Here is a 26,488-nt window from a genome sequence, read left to right on the forward strand (position 1 = left end):
TAGGTCTGAGCGGCCTGGGTTTCTGCTCAGACAGTGCCTGGGAATCTATGCTGTTTCTCCAACTCGGCTGTGCAACACAGCTAGTTTGGAGAAACCTAAGTGTGCATGTCTGCTTGGCCTTCGGCCGGTCAAACCGGCACGTGCACTTTACAGTGCCCCTCACTCCTCCCCCTGCCGTAGTCCAGCCCCACCCTACACTGACAACGAGTCAGCGTAAAATAAAACAATTAGATTCTTTTATCATTTTATTTTTCGCTGACTGTTGAGTTTGACCAGTGGGCCAACGCTCCTTCACTATTACTGAGGTGGCGCCCCTGATCATTCTATTTGTTAGCATCAAAACACTACTCTCGCTTTGCTACTTCCTTGTAAAAGACCGAGGCATACAGCAGCCAGGCACTTAAGGTCACATCAGTGCACCTGCACCTGCTGAGCTCCTCATTCAACATGGTTGTCCGTCATCAACATGGTGGCTGAAAGTGAAAGGGCTTGTGGGTGAGTCAATCGGAAGAGGTGAAAGGGCGGCGAGTGAGTGCAGTATGCAAGTGGTTAACAATATATTGTCTTTCAACTATAGAATAAAAAAAAGCATCCTCACCGGTAGCTTTGGTATCTGTTCTGCCTGGATGCCCATTTCTGCCAGGGCTTTTGCGAGTTCTACCGAATTCACCCCACAGTGACCTGCCACGTTGCGTTCACATCGTTTATGGATATTCATTTTACACACTGCGAAGAGGAAAGGAATGAAGCCATTAGAAGCAGGGTTAGAAGGATGGGCGAATGGAGTACAGCACTGGATGGAAACAGTCCACCAAAGTGCCCGATACGCGTAAAAGTCTACAAAGTAAACGCGTCTCGTTCATATTAGGCTCTAATTCTCGCATTTATTACTGGTTGTACTGAATCATTTAGTGACTATTCCATCTAAAAAAGCAAGCTACTGCTACTTGTGCTTGGACTTCTGTTTTAGTTAGATCTTTGTGATGATAGCTCATGATTCATGAGCAGGAAGATATTTTCTTTATTGTATATCTTAAATTCTGGGAGGAGATTATGGTCAGAGCTAGCTTTAGCGTTGATGGTGCCCAGAGGGACAATCTTTGTGGGCACCTCAGCTCCCCATAACCTCGCTCTGCACGGATTCCCTCAATACTACTATCCGACTGTGTCCCTCTTTCCTCCATATCCCCTCTCTGACAATTAACTTATTTTTATAGCGCTACTCATCCCAATGTAGGATGTCAAGAGTGTTTTGCACCACACACACACACACTGACCCACACATTAAAGAGAAAAAATAAATTATACCAGTGTGTAAATCAATGTATAGGAAATGCAATATAAGACAAATAGGGCTAATGGTGTAGGAGCCATATGCCATCCATAATAGTAGTAGTCATTATAAGTTAAGAGTGCGGGGTCTGAAGAAACACAAAGTCAGGATTTAAAATGTATCGCAGTGGTTGGAGTTTATCTGCACTAACACAAGGATTTCTGTGACAAAAGCAGTAGCCCACTGAACTATGGGCCACATGGACAACCATTTTTATCAGTCTCAAACAGTGAATTAGGCCGTTTGCGACCACTAAAATGGCCTGTAGCATGTATCAACACTATTTTGCAAGTCAGTAATCTGACATCGACTCGTAAAATAGAGTTTGTGCATCGTTATTAGGGAGGGCATGTTAAGAGCGTCCTCCCTTCCTAATAGCGACCAGAATGCAGTCTCAAAACTATTGCCGTTTATCGCCTACTTCAAGCATGTGGTAAGTTCTTCACAAATGGGAAGGGGTCCTAATGGGACCCCTTTCTCTTTATGATTGGCAGGGAAAATGTTTTTTAAGAGCATGGACCACTGCCTACTCTTTTAAAAAATGAAACAGCAACATTTATTTTTTCTTTATTAAATGCAGCCCGTTTTCCTTTAAGGAGTATAAAAAAAAGTGCTTTATTAAAAAGGCGGTCACAGACATGGTGGTCTGCTGATCCCCGCAGACCACCATCCCTGTGAGTGCCACCAATTCCCAATGGGTCGCAAATTGCAACCTGCTCATGAATTTTAATGAGACAGGTCCCTTGTGACCCACTTGAGAATTGCGAACAGTGTCTGAGACACTGTTGTACATTTCATTTTGCGAATAACAAATTGCTAGTCGCAAAATGAAATGGTCGTACTTGTGACCAGGAAGTACATTAATCATCAGAGTAATTTTGAAATTATTATTATCCCCTGAAATCATTGGGTACAAAAAGACCTCTGTAGCATGTGCCATTTATATCATAAGACACTTTACAATACAGAGCCTTTGAGCTTGACGCCTGGTGTTGTGGCATTGGTACGGTCTAAAATAATAATTACAACACATTTTTACTTTCACACTAGTAATGTAGTATGCTTATCATTAGAGGAGTCAATGCCTCATGAGCCAGCTCAAGACAGAAGGGTAATGTGGGGTCCCAATCAGCCCCCTGCACGCTCGTGCTTCCTCCTTCGTCTGCGGAAGCCGCAGACGAAGGAGGAAGCACGAGCGTGCAGGGGGCTGATGCTCATGAGGCATTGACTCCTCTAATGATAAGCATACTACATTACTAGTGTGAAAGTAAAAATGTGTTGTAATTATTAATTGTAGTTACACACATAGATAAACTTGTTTCACTTTTTTGTATATACACTTTTTTTCTACCTTTGTGGAGAAACACTAGTGAGTGACAGGGGGATCTTCCCCTAGGTCCTGACGAAGAGGCTTCACGCCTCGAAACATGTAAGAGGAGAACTGGAGCAGCCCTCTTTTACCACCTTAGACAGTGGTGTATGTTGCTTATGACAGGGAAAGTATAGGCATGTGTTACTTTTGGGAGGACATGTAGCAGCATTTGTTGACCTATCTAAAGTAAACAGAACATAACACAATACATACACAAAACAGCATAACAATGCAAGTAAACTATAATAGGGCATACCACAACAAAGCAGTCAAAACAATGTAACACAATAACTGAAGTACAACATAACAAAATCACATTGCGATGATGCAGCACATATACACAGCAACCCAGAAAACGACAGAACACATCACCACCACAAGAAAATGCCACACAACAAATATGCACAAGCTTTCAAAAAGTGTCCTGGGAAGGGGGAAGCAATGTATGCTTTTCCCTTGCCAGAAAAGGAAGTCAAACTGGGGGACCAGGCATGTCTGCTGTAGAAGGCAATGCCTAAAGTAATTTTACTGGCTAGTTTCCCCAGCCCGTAAAATTGGTCTGGTATTCCTGCACCACGAAAGACCAAGTGCAAAAACATCTGCCTATTTGTGATTGGGCGAAGTAGAATCCCATGTGGGAATTCCACTCAGTCTAACTATTAATGCAAGCTTTTGTCTCCTATGCTTTTCATGCATGCAGTCATGGCCATTGTGACCTGACAGTGGCTGAAAGCATTGACACCATTGATCATGGTGTGCTGCTGCTTCACCCTTGGAGTTGAGGAATACATCACTGGGTATCTGATGATTGTGTTCCTCCAACGAAAAATCCATCCTCCTACCTAGGGTACCAATGAGTGACCTAAAGGGAGACAACTTATGCATCAATTGATTGCTTAGTTATTTGCTCTTTCTGTTGAAAATCCTCATGAAGACATGATCTCTGGCACCACTACCATTCTAGTAACATCCAGAATTAAGTCACTTTATCACTTGGGTATGTACCAATTTCAAAGTGGTGAAAACGTCCATTTTAAAAATACTAGTGCTGTCACGGAATCAGTTTGACTTAAACAGATGGTGCATAAGAATAATAATAATCCACATTTGTAAAGCGCACAATCACCCGTAAGGGTCTCTAGGCGCTGGGGGCCGTCGTGAAGATTAAGCAAGCTATTGCCCAGAGTCACATGGTGCTGGGCTAATCTACCGCCGGTGATCGAACTGTGATCCCCAGATTCCAGAGTCAGTCGCCCTAGCCGCGGTGCCACACCTCTTCCTGCATGAAGTAATATCCCTTAAAGAGGCAGACCTCTCCATAATTCCTAAGTATTGCATTTTCAGGTGTAATTGCTGTGCATCACAAATATAATATTTAAAGTGCGAGATATTGGAAAGGTAAGGTATTAAACAAACCAGGTTTATGTTTATATAGACAAAAAAATATATATATATATTAAATGGAAGCAATTGAAACAATATTCAGCTTCTAAATAGGAGAAAATAAGTGAGGTTAATCACATCTAGAAAACACATTTGTATTATGAGAAAATGTACATTACATAATAAAAAGAAGGCAAAGGTGCTACTAACGGGTTGATTTACAGATGAGTCGAATGAAACTTTTCATTTTCATAAGACAAATAAGTTTTCCTTCATTTGAACATTCAAACGCCAGGCACACTTGAACCACATCATGAATATGGCATCTAAAGCTTCAACCATTGGCACGGTTTGGCTCTATTGCCACAGGGCACCTGGAAAGGGACCCATCTTTATATCATCTTTTGATCTCGAATCAATGGTTCCTACTCTCATCTTCATATCCGTAGATTGCCAGAATGCTTCGAACTACCAATTAGAAAGCTTAAGGGACACAGAGGCTGGTTTAAGCTATAGTGCGTTGCCCACCAACCATATTTAGAAAGCCCACACCTGCCTGGCAGATATTTCAGTGTCTCCAGTGCTTCTGCCTGTGAGACAGATACACTGTAGGTAAAGCTCAATTTCGAATGTGTGCAATTTTTTTTAATTATTTTCTTTTTTATGTTCAGAATAATTTTATTGAATTTTTCAAAAAGTGACATAAATAGACAGTACAAATTTTTTTATGAGATATCAGTAAATTACAGTTAATTGAATAAGAATTACAGTAAGAAAAAGTCAATCATAGGAAAAAATAAAATCAAGGAAAGAAGGAGGGAAGGTAAGGGAGGAAGGGGAGGGTACAGAATATATCATAGTACATGAGACATAAAATATAGAGTTACCATTAAATTAACAAAATTAAACATAAACAATTAATGAATAAAAGAATTTACAATGAATACCAAGAATTACAGCATTAAATAGGAATCAATAGGAGACCAAAAAGATTGATAAGACAGTGAATTATGATTTGTAGAGACAATTGAGCACCTCTTCTTGTAAAGATGATCCATGACCACCAAGCATGAACTGAAAGAGAAGTAACGTCTTTCCAACAAAAATTATTTTCTAAGCTCAAAAAAATAGGAGTTTGTTTGAGAAAAACAAAAACATCAATGACCCTCACTGCATGTTGAGGCTATTGCTTGTTTTCCCTGCTGAGGGGCACAAACCACACAGAGCAAAAGATAACCAAACAAAGTAACCATACCTTGTTTGAGGGAGGTATAGTCACAGACGTTATTATGAATTTTATTTGTTTTAGAGTTTTGTCATGCACTCCGTGTTACTTTTTTGTAATTTGAGAGCACGATCGAGGAATACAAACACTGTCCAATCTATAGAAAAAAAATCAAGGTAGCGGGAGAATTAGTCCACTTAGAAGGGGTAGGTGTCCATGCTCATGTTTGGCGGTCACAGCTACTGGTGCTCCAAAGGTCCATTAGAAGCATGTCTGTAGTTCTGATTTTACTAGTTTCCTGAAAGATATGCAATTGGGCTCAGATCTAAAGGAGGGGTTGAGAGCTTTCCAAAGTCTTGGCCCTTCCATTCGCAGGGATCTGCCTCTGTTCGAATGTTTGAATGGCTGTTGCTGGATTAAATTAGTAGCTGATGCATGGAGGTTTTTAGCTGAAGCTAATTTATGTATGTAGTCTGGACTTTTTTCCCCAGAAGGATTGTGACAGTGCAGAGAACCTTCATTTGACTCTGGCTTCAACTATTAGCCAGTCGATTGCTATCAGAACAGGCTTCATGTGGCCCCACTTACTTAAGTACAGGCACATTTTGGATACCTCATTGCAGGTTTTATAGTCTAAAAATGGACCTTTGGAGACCCCAGTGTAGATGATGCTACAATAGTTCAGGCAGAACAGACGGGAGTCAGATCCCCCTATGGCCATGTTTCATGCATAGGGAATATTTTGTGAGGAAATGGAGCATGCCATTGATCCCTTTGAGCAAAGCATTGATTACAGAACAATCCCAAGTTCTTAACATGTGGAGAGGTGGAAGGAGGAGATCCCAACAAAGCTAGATCTTTACCCAGAAAGAATGCTTTTTGTGATTTGGTGTAAATCTGTTCAGTAGTAATTGAGAAATTAAGGTTAAAAATGTATATATCAGGATGGTTGCATTAGCGGTATTCTTGGGGGAGCCACACAAGCATGCTACTTAAAATAATAGAGCAATCGGATTGGCCGAGTGGGCCTTTTTGTCCCATTGGCCATTTCTCTCCAGCGGGAGCTCACACTCTGATTGGATGGCCACAACATGAGGAGAAATGTTGAGCACACCATGTCAGGATATGGGAACTCCTCCTGGGGCCAAATTTTTCAAATACTTTTTTGGGGGGATGCCGCAATCCCGAAGGACTCTCAACCAAGCCAACAGGGCTTGTCTGCTCTCTCAAGTATCCCACAGGAGCACAGGGACTGCACTGGAACCGGACGAGAGTCCTGCAGAATAGGAAAACAGAAAAAAAGGGGCGGTGTACACGGTGTCCTGGTTAGTAGGGAACAGCATCACTCTTACCTTTTCCAGTGCTTGGTCATCCTTGAGGCTCTAAATAAAAGGGAAAAGCATCTCAAAGTCATATGTGCAGCCTTTTAAAGATTTGGTGAATGAGTCCTTGCTCCTGAAAACAACAATAAAAAATAGGCCAGGGTAGAGATAGCCTGTCCCCCTAGGCCTGGTGCGCGGGCCCCAGAGGGACCCCAATGAGCCAAAAATAGATGTATTTTTACTGCAAATTCATAAAGGATCAGTAAACCAGGAGTAAAATTTTAAAATACGAAAGCATGGGCTCACATGCCCTTCTTTAAAACAAAACTTCAGGTGGGCTATAAAAATAAATAAGGGGAGGAGGTATGTGGGCCCCCTACCTGGGCATTTTAAGATCCTGGGGACCGCATACTCTGGTGTCAATATATTTAATATAGGGAGTGGGGTGTGCAGCCCTCCTCACTGAGCCTCTACGAGGCCTCGGGAACCCCCATCCCCCTGGGTTAATAAAGATATTTGGGTGATTAGTGAATGCACGCCCGTGCTTTCGCTGGGCCTTGTGGAACCCAACCCCAAGGCTGGCTCCATTGCAGTGTTCCTGGGACCTCAACCTATGGGAGATCATAGTTTCCCTGCTCTCGAGGGCACAGAAATCTGGGCAGATAATGGGGCACTCCAGTTTAAAAAAAATGAAAGACCCCAAACAACATTTCAAATCTGTACTGTTTGCAACCCTAGTGTTAGTTAACAGGTGAAAGTATGTTCAGGTAAGCAAAACAATGGCAATCAACAATACAATGCACTAGCAACCTGGAAAAAAGGGACTGTGTCTCAGATCTCTGAAAAGTGAGTTACTGGGCTCCATGAGGTAAGTCTGTGAATAGGATATGCGAGTGGGATATGTTGCAATGTGGGGGCCCTTGAGGCTTTGGATCACCAGTTCCTTACTCAAAGGAAACCAATATTGATGATGAAGGTAGGTCAGACTGCAGTTTGACCTACAGCTAGGTGCACAGGCCGTTTCTAACGTTCATTTGGCTATCCCTGGAATAATAGTGGCAAACTCCTTTTCTTAAGAGAGATATCAGTGGTTTTATAATGTTGAATGGGCTAGAAAAACGAAATCTGACCATTAATGACAATAGCGCAGACGAGAGCTTGGTTAAAATGGCAAGCTGATGTTTGGAAGCAAAAAATTTGAATATTTAAAATTGTGTATTTTCAGGACAAAACAATATAGTTTTTCGATGCAAACAAGAAGCTTCTTTTTGGGGGAAGTTTATTTAAAATTGAAATTTTGTAGTCATTTATGTTGATTTTGGGATACGTTTTGTTGATTTTGGTCCTTGGTACGAGAGAGCACTTGCTGCTCCATTAATTGCAACTTACTGATAAAATAATTGTAATACTAAAACCACTCCACAGTTTTGTAATCTAAAGAGTCAGTCTGAAAATTGATGGTTGATTTAAAGTATGATGCCTCCCAGACTGGTACCGTGTGCAGAACCATTTATAACTTGTCAAAGCTCTTCCGACAGTCCAAGATCCAGTCCATCTTCTTGGGTTGAGTCCTCAATTTCAGTGCTATAAGCTGGTAACGATGCAGTCATGGTTCTCAATGAAGGTCTGATAGTACTTCGAGAGGCCCAGGAATGCTTGCACCTGGGGGTTCTATGGGGTCATGGGGTCTTCCAATCCATGGTGGCCTGAATCTTATCATTGAAATGCTCCACCTTTCTAATACCCTACTAGATGACCAAGTTAAATGACCGAATGTAAGATATTGGGTTATTAGTTGTGCAGGATGTGTGGTCTGCGCTAGTAATAGAGCTACAACTTCCCCTTACTGGGAAGCAAACACCCCACTGTAGCACTTGAATCTCTCAGGGTAGTGAAGCCAAGCAGTCCAAGGCCTTCTTGGGAGAGGTGGTGTTGGCTAGTAATCACCATTTACTGACACTCAATAATGATTGTCCAGTCAGTATTTTTTCTTTAAAAAGGAAAATTACATTTATTACACACACTATACATTTTATGCATTCATTTACAAATCTATATATCAGGCATTTAGAAATACCTTCAGTAACATTCTGAAATCACATTTGACCCCTACTGGGACATGACCCCCAAACTCACGTTACCACATCAGATAAAACATCACAATGTAGGGAGGTATCACTTCAAATCAAACAGGCCTATTGTCAACGTTCACCATATAGAAAGACCACGTGTTAAACCCCCCCCCATTATATCACCATAATTAATAAGCACGTTTCAATGCAATCATTATCAATGAAACATTCCTAAAGTTCATGAAAAATTACTGCTGGTCAATATATTGTTGATAAATCAACGTGATGTGTGTCTGAGTATTTTTATATGGTGTTAAGCAGCGGCTCGCTGGTATGGCAGATCAATTTGTTTAAAAATAGGTTTCTCAAATTTAGGAGGTCTGTAAAAACCCTGCTCTTCTACCAAGCATATCACTAGCGCGGTCCCATACGCAATCTCTCATACGGTCACCTCTTATTCAATACCACTGCTAGTGATGAGACACCCAAGAACAGATAAAGACTTCTCCATTCCAGGATTTCTCCTGTGTTGGTCCTCCGCGACTTTCTGGCCGTCAGCAGGGTGCTACAGGTCTATATGGCAATTTGATAGTGCCACTGCCAGAAGGGTTGCTCTGTGGACTGGTGTTTTGCCTGTTTGCATGCCTCTTATTGTATGGTGGGCCCGTTTTTACTGATGATATTTCTAATTTTACCACAACATTGCTTGCAGCAAACCTAGATACGTGCAATCTCCCATATCTTGCAAAACACATGCACAGATTTCCTTTATAAATTCAAAAGTGCCCTGCTTTCCAAAGTGGGACGCTTTTTTACTTCTCTGATTTACCAATGGGGGCCACTTTTATTTTGGTGCCAAGTACGTCTTCTGTCCCAGTTCAACCCTGTCTGTCAGCATACATGGAAAATGTTTTCTCACTAAAAGACTCAACCCTTGTGCGGGTTGGTTACTGTTTCTTCTAGCACCAAGACTATTGCCAGTTCTCCTTTTCTTCTTTTTATCTTTACCTTAAAGATAGGTGGTACATAATGCTTCACAAAACTTCGAAACACGTGATTGTACGTGGCATAGACCCTGACTTTATGTTTCTGATAAGGCTGTTGAAGCATGCAGCTACATTTAGAAACGAAATGATGCCTGTAGCTAAACACACACGAAAGAATAACAGGTGCAGGGACTACAGTTGAAAAGGTTTCCGGTATAACCATGTATTTTTTGATAAAAAACAGAAAGGTTCTGGTGATGTCAACACCATTGTCTACGAGCCTTAACTTATTTGCAGCCAGTCCTTTGGCAATAGGAGGTCTCAAGCAAGAGAAAGGCATTGATTAAAGCATTGGCGCTTTTCTCTTAGTGTGCCGCATCTGGTACCCTGCATACATGCATTGTGGTCTCTGTCTGGGCTGACATTCTTCATCTTCTCTCTTGTGGTTTCCCTTTCCTCCTTTGTCACAGCTCACTAATTTAAAACATGACCGTAAAATGCTATCTTCCTCTTTCAGTGCTGTTTGTTGCCACAAGTGATATTTTCTGTGATGATTGTTCACTAATAATACAATGAATATTATTATTATTAATAATCTTTATTCGGCAAATTTGATCACCATAAAAGAATACATATACATAATACTTTGTCAAGTCTCCCACTAAAACTATAAAACGGCATATAAAAGAAGAGTCCTAGGTTTAAGGAATGCACCATAATCACTAGCTTACTACAATGGCTACAACATCAGACCGTTAGTTCCCTAGAATGCAATTTCAGTAACCGGGAGCGCGTCACCCACACACTACCCAGAAATTTTGCCACCCCGCATATCATGAAGGTGGATGATGAATCTGAAGAAAGTACACGTAGTGCCTGACTGTGACACCTCAACCCCAACTCCCTGCACACAGGTTTCAGCCAGATTTTCCGGGCCACTTTGTAGGCAGGGCAGGCAAAGAATAGGTGGGCCACAGTCTCCTTTGGTGCTGCACAGCCTGGACACGAACGCAGTGGGGCACCAGAGTTGGACCACCTCGCCGTAAAGTCATACACCGGGAGCGTCCCATACCTCAGTTTTAGATATAGCACTCTATCTAGGGGTTTGGTTATCAGGTCGAGGAAGGGTTCCAGTTTTTTCACCCCTTTAATTTGCAAGAATCGCTCCGTGAGTGAACCTCCATCCAAACCACTCAGTGCCTCGCTCTGTACCCAGTCCCAATATAGTTTTTTAATATCTTCCTTGGGCGGCGGCGTTTGAGACTCCCAAGCATCACTTAGTCCTAATTTGAGAACCAGGTTTCTCACATTATTCAGCCATCCTATTTTGTTTCCGGTGTCAAGCAGAAGAAGATCATCCAACCCTTCAGCATATTTAGCAAGCTCCTCAGTCCTTCTTAAACGGGTCCAGAAGAGCAATGGGCGTAGTCTCACCAAATCCTTAAGGGCTCTTCTGCCCAAATCTAGTCTCAGGGGGATCAATGGTGTGGAAGCGGGGAGAGTCACCACCTTCCTCAGAAAGCTATTTTCTGCTGTGGAAAGATCTGACACATTTTCGAACCCCCAGAGCTCGGAGCCATATAATGCCGCCGGGAGAATCTGACCCTCATAAATCGCCATGGCCGGGGAAACAGGTTTACTACGTGACTCGCGGAGCTCCCTCAGAGTCACCCCAGATACTCTTTGGTGACTGAGTAACATTTTGGCCAGATGGTCCTTCCAAGTCATTCGACTGTTAATGCGAACTCCAAGATAGTCAAATGAATCGACCATCTCCAGGGGGGCCCCATTAAGCAAAAAGTTATTTTTAAATCTTTTGGAGGGGGAAAATGCCATCAGTTTAGTTTTCGAGGTGTTGATAATTAAGCCTCTATTAGTACAGAAGGAGCTAAATCGGTCCAAGAGTTTTTGCAGACCCACTGGGGATTTGGAGATCAATAGGGTGTCATCGGCGAAGAGTAGAGTGGGGATTCTTTCCCCCGCCAGGGATGAGGCATCTGACTCTTCCCCTTTCAGATGGTCCACCACTCCATTCACAAATAGGGAGAAAAGAGTCGGGGCCATAACACAGCCCTGGCGTACTCCTCTCCTCACAGGGACCCTATCCGTTAACTGTCCCTGGGACCCCCATCTGAGCCTCGCATAGTTCCCCTCGTGGAGCTTTACGATTAGACTCAGAAGTCTGCTAGGAAATCCCATCTCTCATAGGATCTCCCATAGTTTAGCCCGAGGGACCAGGTCAAAAGCTGTCCTGAGATCTATGAAGGCCATATATAAACTGCCTTTCTTGATGGTAACTGCCTTCCAATAGATAACAAAAAAGCGAAAGACCTGGTCCATCGTGCCTACCTTTCTTCTGAAGCCCGCTCGAAGGTGGGAGAGAATACTAGCCTCCTCCATCCAATCGCCTACCCTTGAGATGATGACCCTGCCGACCACTTTCTGGATTATATCTATCAAACTGATAGGTCTGTAGTTCGCAGGATCAGCTCTTGCCCCCTTCTTGAACACTGTTACCACCTCTGCCCCCTTCCAGGAGCCTGGCACCGGGTGTCCCCTAGCGATCAAGTTCATAATTGTGGGGATTAAATTAGCCCAAGCCAACGGTTCCACAATCAGCAGGTCCCCAGGGATCCCATCCGGACCGGCCGCCTTCTTGGGAGTTAGCCGTTTAATCGCCATCGCTGCTTCGGTGGCCGTAAATGTAAGTTCATCCGCCCCAGAGGTATCTCCAACGCTAAAACTAGCTACCCCAGGGCTGTCTAACTCTTCATTACCACCATATAAACATAAGAAGTGATTAAACCATTGCTGGCTGGTTATGTGAGCTGCTAATGGTTGCGATTTCCCCTGCCTGGCTCTGTTAATTAGATCCCAAAAGAGGTTCGGGTTCCTCCTACTCACAGCATTGGATAGGTCTTGCCAGTGCTGTTCCTCCCACTCCCGTTTAGCCAGCGATAGTGCTTTCTGGTAGTCCTTCCTGGCCGCTCTAACCAGCAAAGGATCCCCAGAAAGCAGGGCTTTTGTCAGATTTTTCCTTTTGCCCTTACACTGGTCTGAGTACCATGGTTTATTTGAGATGGGAGGAGTAATAGTTTTCCTATGACTTTTCCCTTTGGAGGTAAAAAAATGACCAACTTGATCAATTGTAGCTTTATAAGTTGAGTCAAGGGAAGTGTGAGGGAACGTACTAGTCTGGTTTTCACAGTACCAAGCCACCAGGTCAGAATTCAGGCCCTCCACCAGGGATTTAATCGTTCCTAGGTCATCCTCCTTAAGGTTAGCTTTGTCCCATTTCAATCTGCGGTTGTTATTGCATGGGATGATCTCTTTGGTTGTCTTTATGGGGGCATTCACTCTCTTGTCTTTAAGGCTGCCCCAATTGAACTTACAACACAGGGGGTTATGGTCGCTATCCTGACTTGGGAGCACTTCCATATCAATAAGGTCTGCCCACAAACTAACATCCATTAGGATGTAGTCAATTCGGGACGGCCCAGTAAGTCTATTGAAAGTCAGTGCACCTGCCCGGTCGGATAGGGTCATACCATTGAGGGCTCTTAGCTTATGATCCCTAGATAGTGCATTGATTTGGATTGCCCTAGCTGACCATCTTTTGATAGGGGGCAGGGATAGGGTTGGAATGGACCATTTTAAATCTTCGTCTTCAATACCCAGGGGGTCATCTCCGAGGAGGGGTTCAAACGTACAGTTGAAATCCCCCCCCACGATGATTTTTGCTGATGAAGGGCAGTTAGCTAAGGCTAAATCCAGAGCAGATAAAATTGCGGAGGCGGCGACCCCAGGTGCCTCTCTGGCATACACGTTAAATAGATCAAGCCTACTTCCCTCTCTGTTTCCTCTAAAGGAGAGGTGGAGTATGTCACTACACTCCATATTATGGCGTTTGACCTCCCAGTCTAGGTCTATTTTTATCCAGACCATGAGGCCTCCTGCCGGTCTGCCCTTCCCTTTACTTACTGCTGGCAAAAAGTAGGTGGTGTACCCTGATTTATTTAAGGGTATTAGACTCCAGGTCTCCTGAAACAGACAAACATCGAACTTCTCGATGATTGTATGCCATTCCAGTATATCTAACTTCCTTTTTAACCCCGCTACGTTCCAGGATAGCAAGTTTATTACCCGTCGACCATAGGACACTTTAGTATGAACCCCCTTTTTCACCCCCTCAATATCCACTGCGGTCGTGCAGCTACCCAACTCCTGGCCCACGGGATTGAGATTTGCTGGGCAGCTAGCCATACTGGCCATACTCCCGGCTACCGGGGAAGCCTCAACAACAATATTAGTAATGGGAATTTGGGATAAGGGTGATCTAACTTGTCCTGTGACTATACTGTCACAAAGTCGTGGAGCCTCCTCACCAGGGAGATTACTTCTCTCCCCCCTGGGCACTAAACATCAATCGCAATCTTCCAGCCCAGAGAGCTGTGAAAACCGATTGTAGGTGTCCAAGGGGGTAAAGGGTCTGAGATGTTCCATCCTGGTGCCGTGATTCATTGTGTGTCTATGGGGCGCCATGGACCAGGCAGAATGGTGATCGCCCACCAAGGCAAAGTGTTGCCCATACTGGGGGAAAATATTTTTATAAGACAAGGTAGGGAGGGACCTATGGGAGTGGCGATTATTTGGATGATTAGGAGCAAGGACCTCTGACCTGGGGTAGAAATGCGTTAGGGCCCGAGGAACGATACGAGTGTCCCCGTTTCCAGGTGGCCAGTTTAGGATATAATCTACTGCCCGAGGGTCTCTAAAGTTGACCACCACTAGGTCCCCCTCTATATCTTTATTCCTGCTGCCCAGCCAGTTAATCCGTCTGACATGTACTATATCCCCATCTATATTGGGTGCTATGGGCCTATGTGTCCTCAACCAGTGGATGATTTTATTTTTAAGATCAACGTACCCCTGCTTCTTATTTTCTGCTAATGGAGGGACCCCAGTCAGAACCACCACAGAGGGCACTGCTTCTGGGGGAATCTCCACTTGTGGCACCTTTTTCCGTGGGTCTCTAGTATATCTACCTACCCCTTGGTCGTACTGTTTATTGCTTGTCGGGCCCATTGAGACTAGCTTTTTGGGGTCACCTCCTTTTTCAGTTGCTGGTATGAATAGATGTTTAGGAGGAGGTGGATTTTGGGGGCAAGGGTCGACCCTACCCGGTGGCTGTGGCTTGTGTTTGACCGGCTGAGATGGGGCAGTTGGGGTGTTAGACACAGTAGTAGTAGGGAGCTTGGCCTGAGCTGTGGAATGCGCCACCCCACTCCCCTGGGCTTTGGTCCGGGTGACCATGCTGTTTATAGCAGTTTCCAAAATGGTCAGTCTAATTTCAACCTTTTTAATGGACTCATTAATAGGTAAAAGGAGAGATCTCAGCAGAAACTCCAAGTTCCCTATTAATGAGGGGGAGGCGGGGTAACTGATGCTATAGTCCCAGCATTTATGTCAGAAACCACAGCCTGTGCAGCTGCTTCAGATGAACTGTTTTCCAAAGGCGGTACTACTGCTGGTGGGAGATCCAACCCCTCTGCTAGGGCACTCTCAGTTTGGTCAAGGGGTTTTAGCCCTTTACCAAAATCAGAATGCAGGATTTTGGCCTTACCTGGTGCCTCCCTTAGTTTCCTCCTTTTTTTACTTGGCGGTGGGCGGTGAATCTGGGCAACAACTAAATGCTTAGGTTTCTGTTTCCTAGGCTTGGCTGTGACGGTGGTGCGACCGGGGCTAAGGGTAGGGGGAACAATTATACTGTTATCCGAGGGCAAGCAAAGTGTGGATGAAAAGTCACGAAACAAGAGGGGAACACCTTCTTGACTAGCATTATCCCCACTCATGTCTAGTGAGCCTCCCTCCCGGGTCATAACGAGAGGAATACTATCAAGGAGGGGTCTATTTTTCATGCTCTCAACTGAGCGACGCCGCTCAACCCTACGCTCATCTAAGATTGAATCCTTTTCGCCCTCACTCCGAACCTTAGGGAAATAATTGTCCAGTGACCCATTACGTAATCTTCCTTTTTTCCCAGGGGTTTCCTCTTCGGTCGACATATCCAACGTATGGCTGAGCACGGGTCACTGAGCAACAGATGTTAAGGGATAGGCCCAGCCCAGCCTACTCTGGCCAGCGAGGGCCTCGGCGGGCCCGCTCTTTGCCCGGTCTTCGCCCCGGTCGCTCCCGCGCAGCGGATGCTCTGCCCTGTAAATAGGCAGGGCAGGGGGCGTGACCGGCAGGGAGAGCGGCCACAGGTGTGACACGCAGGGACTCCTGGGCAATGGAGTCCCTGCTAGGCTGCTCGCAGCCCTGCCGGTTCACGAGGGCTTAGTTCTTCTTCTGCTCCACTCCCCGCAGTGACTCCTGGCGCAGCGGGACCCGCGCAGCGGGTCCGGCAAGACGCAGATTCCTCCCCTCAGCACGGGGCACAATCCAGCGACGGCAGGCAGAGATTCTTATTCCTCTGGGCAGCAACAGTAAGCAGCAAGGATTCCCGCAGTGTCACAAACACAGGCTGCTTTTACGATGTCGGGGGCGTGAATAATATTTGTGGCTATTTGTTCGATTTTTATTTGATACAGGACAGTTGAGATTTCGTAGGGTAGCGGTTTGCTCTTTAGAATGATATTATACATGGGATTCTGTAATTCCTCTATAAATGGCAGTCTCTAATTTCTTTATTTTTGGTGAGTTATCACTTACTCAGTCAAAGACAAGATGTCAGAAGTAGACTATTATAAGTTGCTACAGACGAGTTTTTACAGTCGATGTCACAAAACAGCAGCTGAGGGGAAAGACAGGTCACGGAGCATAATTGAAGCATCCGTTTAAAGCAACAAATGGAACCTTGCTTTTCTTTCTTCTGCTCCATTTTAATAACTTATAACAATCAGAAAGAATATGTTCATTCTTCGCACACCTTAGATGGAAAAAAGCTAGAATCTTTCTGCATGTTTCTAATCTTTCTGATTTACGGCAGTTTTTGTTTAAAACTGACTCGAATTGAACTGTTTCTAATATGTATTTGCAGCAAATATGTAACAGGTTTTTGATGTGGTTAATTTTGCAGAAGTTTTATTGGTTTTATTTTTATTCTTCATGTTTGCAAACATGTTCGCTCTTTCATATGAAAGAGCTACACACCAAGATTTTGAGTGGTTTGTGGAAAAGTTGATGGTGTAACCATGCATTATATGCCTAGATTATTTGATCACTTTGAACACAGTACACAAACCATGTTTTTCTACACAAATATGTCCCATACAATAAGTAAACTAAAATGAAATTGAATGTATATGTAAATTATTGAAATATGTTACAACATACTGTTTACATTTAATACAAAACAACCATTGTACTATGGGTATTGTTGTGAAGTCTGTTTACCCTGACCATGATGAGGTCACACGTTATGCTAAATCTGTTTACACTAACCATGATGAGGCCACATGTTACGCTCTGCAAATACAATCTCAAAATGGCACCTATCTGTGAACAAGGCTGCAGGACAACTGAAACACATCAGATGGTTTCAGATAGCACACAAATATCATGAAATAAAAACACGTATCTACAGTTTTTCCGCATGCGCCGGCTCTTTTGTGTATCGAGGAAAGGAGTGGGGCTATCTCATGCAGAGTTTGCTGTTTCTGCATCACCTATCAGTTATGAGCATGACAGAAACCAGCAAGTTGTTCTGGAGCGATGTATTATATGGGATAAAGGATCCCCTCCTGTACATGACAATGATATTGGAAGTCACTTCTGAGTTCCATAACATTATAAAGAAACTCGCCAATCTGCATCCTTCCTCTGTATGGTTTCAGAACTCCTCAGTGACTTGCAATATACTTGTCATGTATGGCAGGGGGTACTTTATCCCTTATATAATGTTATGAGAGTGCAGTGTTTTACTGTACTGCAAGCCTTTGTCCCACCACAGTAACTTCAGTGCTTGATGGAACAAACAAAAATCTAAATAGAAATATAATATTAATATTATGAAATTAATGAAAACCAATATATAAATAATACTGTTACTTACGGTGTCCAGTTTATTGCCCTTTCAGGATTATGTGATAAATGTAGCAAATGATGCATACGTTAGTTGCCATTAATTAAAAAATTAGCTGGGATGACAATTTGAAGGAATACCTGGACGTGAAAGCAATTCAGTTCCACGTATTGACCTATTTATTCGATATGGGCTGATTTATAAAGAATTAGACAGGGAAATGTCCAAAATAAGCCTGCCCAACTAACAATGCATTACTGGTATCTAGGTACACAGTAGGGAAAAATAAGTTGTCACTATTACAACATTTTAAACAACACAAATAAGAAATGCCCAGTAGTTATGAACAATCACATTTTAGAAAACAAGAGGTTGGAGTAAAATGTGAGTTTGAAGATCATTTATGTGCTCAATTTGGATATATTTTTCCATTTTCTAGAGGTACAAGGACTTTGGGCCAAATGTATTAAAGGATTTTGCAGTCGCAAACCTGGAGATTGACAAAATCACATGGTTTGCAACCGTTATTCCGGTTACAAACCATTGATTAGTTACCAACTCTCAAGTTGGGGTTTTAACTGATTTGCAAATGTGCTGGGACCCCCTTTAGATCCATTCTCCTTTGGGAATTGAGTATCAGCTTCGAAATGATTCCTGATCTCAATTTAGTTTTCCAAAGCGCAAACCATTTTTCAAAAGCAGCCCAGTTCCTTTAAGGAACTTGGGATGCTTTGAAAAAATGTCATCAATTGTGAAATGAAAACACAGGGTTGATTGTTGGCTGTCCCTTGCAGTTGAACATCCCTGTGATTGCAGCCAATTGCAAGGGGTCACAAAGGTGAATCTGCCTAATGAATAATAATTAAGCAGGCTGCTCTGAGACCCTGTGTGATTCCTCATTTTGCGAACTTACCTGTTAGAACACAGTTTGGTTTGAAAAATAACATTTGAGTCGCAAAAGTCGGTGCACAATTTGCAACCTCTTTTTTTGAGCCGATCAGTAGCATGTCTTTTACATTTTAGGTGGCAGTGCATATGCATTACAACCATGGATAATCACTCTAGACCAGGGAGATACATTGCTGCTTACAAACAAAAATTATGTGAACCTAGGACAAGGAGGGACCCTACTCACACGGAACCAGAGTGGTTAAATGATTAACAAAAGCAATGGCTCCTGTGGAATAATATCAAAGTGATATTGATATACTTATGCACAATGGCAATGAAAAGGGTTAGAGTGATGTCAAAAGGAGAAAATACATCATACACCTTACTTTTTGTATTTCACAATCAAGTTTATATAGTTCTTGAAAGAAATCAAGTTATGGACAAGGAAATAATATCACAGTAGTGCGTAGTGTTCCCAGTTTGAAAAAAAAGGAACCTAAAATACTGGTGATATATTTGTGACATATGTACAAGGTTCCCAATTAATCATAGAATCGACCATTTGTAAGCATACAAAATGTACACCGTATTTCTTATACAATGATAAGCGCTGGTTTAATGGTTCACTCCGGTTATCTGCCGCGACTTTTCAACCCTTTTGCAATATAAGGTCTCTTCAGGACCTAGAAATGTAGGGACCTCTACAAAGAAAGGGATAATACCAGTGTGTGGCCAAGGTGTAGGCGGGGTTGCTTGAAAAGGAGCACGTGGGTTTGTATAGTACCTGAAGGGTGGTTTGCGTAGCCGTGTAGTAGGAAAGAGACACAAAAGAAGAAGATACTCACAAGGGTCCCAGCCGGGCGATGTATATGTGCATAAAAGAGCATTTTACTGACAACATATTCTGTTTGAGTTTCAGCATAACAGAATATTACTGAAACCACTTATTGGCACAAGGCAGCATCTTACAGGCATAAAATTGTTATCAGTGTAGATCGTATACATATTACTATATATAGTGTCATACCAAGGAATGCATGTGGTTAAGACTCCCTGGATGTACTTTAGTGCAATCACATTATGTAACAGGTTCTAGTTTGTTATCGTGGTAACAAAGCCTCGCCATTCCTCCGCGGAATTTAACCACAGGATGATGGAGTGGTTTCAGTAATATTCTGTTATGTTGAAACTCCAACAGAAAATTTCGTCAGTATCAATCAATGAATCAATAAAACTTTATTTCGGTTTAGTTTTGCCAACCATAAAAGCACGAATACAGCAATACAAAATTCATTATTAGAGAAAGACATCATCAAGATACAAAATTACAAAGTTAGCAGCAGTTTATAGCAGTACAGATTTTTCCAGAATGTATTAAATATAGGTGCAAAGGAGTTATAATAAAACTCATTACAGATCCAAACATTTTCTGTAATTTACAATAGAAATATTACGTTTCTTTAAAAATGACACCAGATAGCGTTTGCGGGGAAATTCATATAATTTACATAAAAACATAAAATGCAGCATATCCTGCGGAGACTTTCCGTCGCAGCCGCAGGGAGCTGCTTCTTTACTAAAAGTGTTTTTTTGTGGCCTAACAATCAAATAGTAAAATTGATTCAGCCGAAATCTAGTTAATAAAAATTTCTCATAAGAGGTCAGGGCCCCCATTAAATAAGGCTCAATATATGGAGATGTTTTTAACATGACATATGTCCTGACACTCGGTTTCTGAACCTCTATAGCTTCCCTCGTCATTTTTCTTTCCATGAGGAAAGCCAATTTTATTGCCTCCACGTCCCTCTTACTAATACAATCAGGAGTTTCAAATAACTCACCCCGCCCTAGGCCTAGAAAGCTTGTCATCAGATATTTCAGCCAGGGTATAGCAGTTGAGTTGTCCATGGACAGACAGTCTTTTACAATCATATGCGTGAGGGGGATATCAGGGTTTAACCACAATTTTAACCAATAAGACAGCGGGCGCAGGGAAAAGATGTCGCTGACATACTGGATCCCCAGTTCTTCGTGAACAGCTAAATTAGATGTACCTTGCGGGAGACACAGTAGACATTTCAAAAAGGTGTTCTCCACAGTCTGAAGTTGCTCTCCCCGAATATACCCCCAAATTTCGCTGCCAAATGTTGCTGTGGCCACTGATTTGGTGTTATAAAGCTGCAACATGGAGCCAGTACGTTTTTTTTCCCAGTTTGGATCTAAAGTTAAATATCGATGCATGCAACCTAGCAACGTCCCCTTTTTTTAAAAAAACATGCGGGCCCCAGTTTAGCTTATTATCGAAGAGGACTCCAAGATAGGAGAACGTGCTAGATATGGGAATTATTGCATCTCCCACATTAAATTGGTAATTCCTTCTTGGTGGCTAGCCTACCTGCATGATAAACAATTTGGAGTTATTTATTATTAAATCCCTGTCTTTCATGAAGGACTTGAAAGCCGTTAAAAGAGCTTGGAGGCCTCTTTCGGTCCTGGATATGAGGACCGCATCATCTGCATATAATAGGACCGGAATACCCCGACGTCCAACTCTGGGGCAATCAGCCCCCACCTCCTGTAAAACGCTATCTAGGTCATTAATATAAAAAGTAAACAAGAAGAGAGCCAAAATACATCCCTGTCGGACTCCCCTTTTGATGTTAAAATCCTTCGTCACACTCAGATCTTGAGAAAATCTAACATTTGCTCCGGTATGTCTATGTAAGTCTTCTAGAAAGCCTACGATACCTCCATCAACCCCCTTTGTCCTCATGAATTGCCACAGCTTCTGTCTGTTCACACAGTCAAAGGCTGAGGACAAGTCCATGAAGGCAAGGTGGATGGTCCCCTTGTATGCCACTGTATATTTACTTAATATTAAAAAAAAGGTTGAGGCATTGGGTGGTCGTGGAACGTCCCCTACAGAAACTATACTGGGGGCGGACATGATGTTGTTGTCTTCAACCCATGTAGTGAGCCTCTGCAGGAGAACCCTTCCCATTACTTTCACCATAGAGTCTATGAGAGATATGGGTCTCTAACAGTGCGGGCTGCATTTATCACCTTTTTTAAAGACAGGTACAATAGTAGAAACCCCCCAAGACTTTGGGCATCCACATTGAACCGCAGCATTAAAAACCGATTCCAAAATTGGGGCCCAAAAAGAAGGGTCAGACTTAAATAAGTCAGGGGGAATACCATCTGGGCCAGGTTCTTTCCCGGCTGTTAAGCCTAAAATTCCTTCAAGTACCTCACCCCTACCAATTGTAATTTTATTACCATTAAAATCAGGTACCAGTCTGTCATTCTCTCCCAATGGACAAGCATACATATGCTCGAAATGAGCCTCCCAGTCCTCCTTGGATATATGACATTCAAGACCACCTCCTGTCTACTGGACAAGAAATGTTTTTTTTAATGTACCCCAAAACTTAGAACTGTTCTTGAGAGGTTCAGGATCCAATAACTCATTCCATGCCTCATCCCTTAAGGTCTCCTTACGTTTGGCTAACGCTATTTTATAGTCCCTGTGACAAACTATTATGTCAGCTTGCACTCTAGGGATAGAAGCTAAGGCTGCCCTTAGATTTCTAGCTGTTTTTGAGCAATGCTGATCAAACCATTTAGGGCCCACATTAGTCTGTTTCTTAACTGGCACAGACAGCAGCTCTGTAACCCTATCTGAGATCGTCTGGAAAGCTACTGACACCTTCGTATATTGTTGCCCCCCCTGTGTGCAGGTGACAAGTTCACCTGCACACGTGGCTTTAATATCATTATAAAACATCTCAGGGGTAACTTGGGTCCATCTAAGTCTGCGCTTTCCATCAGTTGTGCTCAGTTCTCCCTGTTTGGGGTTTGACCATATTTTTGTAACCCAAGGTCCTGTTAAATGTAATGAATACTAAATAAAATACTAAACGAAAAAAAACGCTGTTACAGTAAAATCCTTACATATAAAATATTGACTTTTAGTTCGTGCATTAAGTCATCCGAGGATTAATCTGTCTTGTACTGAGTAACCTCGTATATCAATTTCCAAAGGTGTCTTTAAAAAATGGCTTTCGGATATTTACACTGTTCAATATACCGTGTAATTACTCACAGAGATATGAAGACTTGGCCGTAGTACAGGATTTTAAGGGGGTGGCCCAGCCTGGCCTCTTCTGGCCCCTGACGGACAAAGACGGCCTGCCCTTTGCCCAGGCTTAGCCCGGCACCGCCCACGCGCGTCCCGCGTGGCGGAAAACACTAGTTGATTATATCCGTCCCCGATGATCAGCTCCAGGGGAGAGGGGCGGCAGTCTGCTCTCGGCCCCGTGGCAGGATGGTCACTGTAGGCGCCGTTAGTCGTTGGCCCCCCACGCTGGCTCTGCCCTCCTGACACCAGCGATGCGTCTCCCGCGGGAGGTGCAACAAGTTTTAAAGGCCCCCGATGATCAGCTCCAGGTGAGAGGGGGAGGGGCGGCAGTCCGCTCTTGGCCCCGTGGCAGGATGGTCACTGTAGGCGCCGTTAGACGTTGGCCCCCCACGCTGGCTCTGCCCTCCTGACACCAGCGATGCGTCTCCCGCGGGAGGCGCAACAAGTTTTAGAGGGCCCCCGATGATCAGCTCCAGGTGAGAGGGAGAGGGGCGGCAGTCCGCTCTTGGCCCCGTGGCAGGATGGTCACTGTAGGCGCCGTTAGTCGTTGGCCCCCCACGCTGGCTCTCCCCTCCTGACACCAGCGATGCGTCTCCCGCGAAGCGGGAGGCGCGAGAAGTTTTAAAGGCCCCCGATGATCAGTTCCAGGTGAGAAGGGGAGGGGCGGCAGTCCGCTCTCGGCCCCGCGGCAGGATGGTCACTGTAGGCGCCGTTAGTCGTTGGCCCCCCACGCTGGCTCTGCCCTCCTGACACCAGCGATGCGTCTCCCGCGGGAGGCGCAACAAGTTTTAAAGGCCCCCGATGATCAGCTCCAGGTGAGAGGGGGAGGGGCGGCAGTCCGCTCTTGGCCCCGTGGCACGATGGTCACTGTAGGCGCCGTTAGTCGTTGGCCCCCCACCCTGGCTCTCCCCTCCTGACACCAGCGATGCGTCTCCCGCAAAGCGGGAGGCGCGAGAAGTTTTAAAGACCCCCGATGATCAGCTCCAGGTGAGAAGGGGAGGGGCGGCAGTCCGCTCTCGGCCCCGCGGCAGGATGGTCACTGTAGGCGCCATTAGTTATTGGCCCCCCGCGCTGGCTCTGCCCTCCTGACACCAGCGATGCGTCAGGGGCAATTTTTGATTATCATTTTTACACTCAAAGGTTAAGTATGAGTTCACCAGACGCCAGAGAAAGGGAACAAATGGAAGAAGGGATAGGCAAATTGTCCTACGTGAAAAATATATCGCCCTGATGAAGACCTTCACATAAGCAATTCGGGTCAAGCACAGAAGGTCGAAACGCGTTGGAATTCTTCAAAAGCACTTTATATTTGAGAGGTTCAGAGGACACAACTATTCAATATATATCCAACTCAGATTATTGTGGTGAACTCATACTTAACCTTTGAGTGTAAAAAAGATAATGAAAAATTGTCCCTGACCCCCATTAGACCTTTAGTAAAGCTATAGCAGAGAACCTAATGAGGAATGGTTCCAGCAAAATATAAAGAAGGTGTAGGACCAACTCAGTTTGCACTAAATAATATGTAAATAGGTGTATATGTTTTTTGATGTGAATAAGACTGTACATTAATTTTTCCTTTTAATGTTTTGTATTGTGCATGTATAAGTATTGTAACATCAAGTCGTATGTGGAGGTGGAGGTGGAGTAGTGTGGCTCACTGGTTAGAGGCGGCAGGCCTGAGAGCAGAAGTCAGCCTGGGACCAGGGTTCAATTCCCGACGCGGCAGGGTCGTGGACCTTGGTCAGCGGACTCGATAATTCTCGCTTCGGTGCTTACTCTAATCAGGGGTTCCACTCGGCAACTCTGGGCATTAGCTTGCCTAATCTCCACAACGGCCCCACCAATTCCGGGGATGCCTGGCTCCACCTTGGGGACTCCCAGCAAGGGACCATCCCACAGGGAAAGCCAGGACGGGTTCCCCAGAGTTATACAGCGCCGGGACGCCCCGTTGCTGGGGCAGCTGTGCGCTTTACAAGTATACTACATTTACATTTACATTTACACATGTGTAATATCATCTACATGGTTATGTTTAAAATATATCTGGTTTAAAAACCCTTAAAAAACAGAACATAAGAAATGATTTAACTGCCCTTAGTGAATAAAAAGAACTAATGTGGCAAAGGTAACAGTTTGATTCATGGTCTCAGGGGTACTCTATGCTTACTTATATTGCATAATTTAGCCACCTGAAAGAGACTTCCAATGGGCCTTGCAAGTGATAAATCAGATGAAGGCAATGCTGACAAACCTCCTTGAATACCACCCCAGGACATGATGCCGCTAGACGTGCAAGAGGACGTGCTCACAGGATTATGTGACTGGCAACTACTTTTAAGGTACACATAATCTCAAAGAATGAGCAAATAAAACATATGGATTAGAAACAATGTTTTCTGTTTATTCACAGATTAAATTGAATATGAAGAACAGTGTAATTGTCAACATAAGAGTTCACATTTAGAAATAAAGTTTTTGTTCAAACATTATGAAATATTTTTGTAAAACTTCAAGAAATTAGGCAAATTTGCTGTATTTATATTTTTGCCAGTCTTTCAGTGCAATGCTGTGTGGGCCTTCCTTCTCCTTCTCCATTCTGGCTTCTAGCGCGCCTTAATGTTGCAAGCTCACCAAAATCAATACTGCTCCCACTTGAGCCCTCCTCAGTTTCTGCATTTCATGAAAAGTGATTTTTATTTGAGTTTACTAGTGGAGTAGCTCTACCTGCATGTTAGCAATTCTCCTACCTATAGCTGAAGTGACTGTAGCCAAATGTTTAGCAGCGATTGATTATTCGTCTCTGGTGACTGTGGAGTTCTGAGGTAAGGCCTACCACGTGGGCAAATATACATTAATAACGAGCATGGACTCAGGTAGCCAGTCAGCCGGAAAGACCTAGAGCGGGTTTCCGCATGTTTATTTATACCACGGGGCGAGCCCGCCCCGGGGTTGCGTGTGCGTGCGTGGGGGAAAGAGATACAATGTGTGGGAGTGCCCGGGTGGCTCTCTACATCCCTCCTTTATTTTAGTCCTTGCCAGCCGGCATGTTCTCGGACTCATGTTCAGGGGGATGCGCAAGCAAAGTCCATCAGCCGCTGGCTCGGCTTCGGATTGGGCCTTAGACTGTAGCGGCGACTCCTGGTCCACGGCTGTTCGACAACCCCGGCCGGGGTTATCCCGAGACCTTCACTCGCCCCTTCAGCCCTTGGCTGACTCCGCCCAGTGTCAGGGCCTGGTGGCATCGGCCGTGGCGGAGTGTCCTCTCGTGGTGGAGTAGGTGCCGGACTAGGAAGACTGTCAAAGTCCATATCCTCCAAGTCTCCGGGTTCTACTCTCCTGGCTCTCGGTTGTCCAGCGGCTGTGTCGGCCACCTTCTTGAAACACGATACATTTCTCGTTACCGTTTGGCCGTCTCTCTTTGCTGTAACCATGGTTCCTTGTATTCGTTCCACTATCCATACTTCGGGTTCAAAGGGAGTCCGAAACTTCCATCCGGGGTGACGATCTTTGACAACGACCGCGTCCCCTTCTCGGATGGCGGGATCTTTGGCGTGACGGTGCACACTTGCTTTAATGTTCGTAGCTTGTCTCCGGGCCTGTGTGGCCTCGGCGTCTCTCTCTTCCGGCACCCACGTGCTCGCAGTGGGGATGCCATCCCTAGGAGCTCGTTTGAACAGTACATGTGAGGGGGCACATTTCGTCGTTGAGTGGGGCGTCTGACGGTAGGCTCCTAGAAA

At 44.2% G+C, this 26,488-nt stretch overlaps 1 protein-coding gene across 1 annotated transcript in view; it reads right to left on the reverse strand.

The window, feature by feature from the left end:
• The window catches only part of PRKCH (protein kinase C eta), a 667,780-nt gene that overhangs the window by 199,813 nt on the left and 441,479 nt on the right, over positions 1-26,488 (reverse strand). The window contains exon 7 of the mRNA XM_078660335.1: positions 599-726. Within this exon, the coding sequence (XP_078516461.1) occupies positions 599-726 (128 nt within the window). The remainder of the gene's footprint in view (positions 1-598; positions 727-26,488) is intronic.

The sequence above is a fragment of the Lissotriton helveticus genome, chromosome 9 (assembly GCF_964261635.1).
Source record: "Lissotriton helveticus chromosome 9, aLisHel1.1, whole genome shotgun sequence".
Lineage (NCBI taxonomy): Eukaryota > Metazoa > Chordata > Amphibia > Caudata > Salamandridae > Lissotriton > Lissotriton helveticus.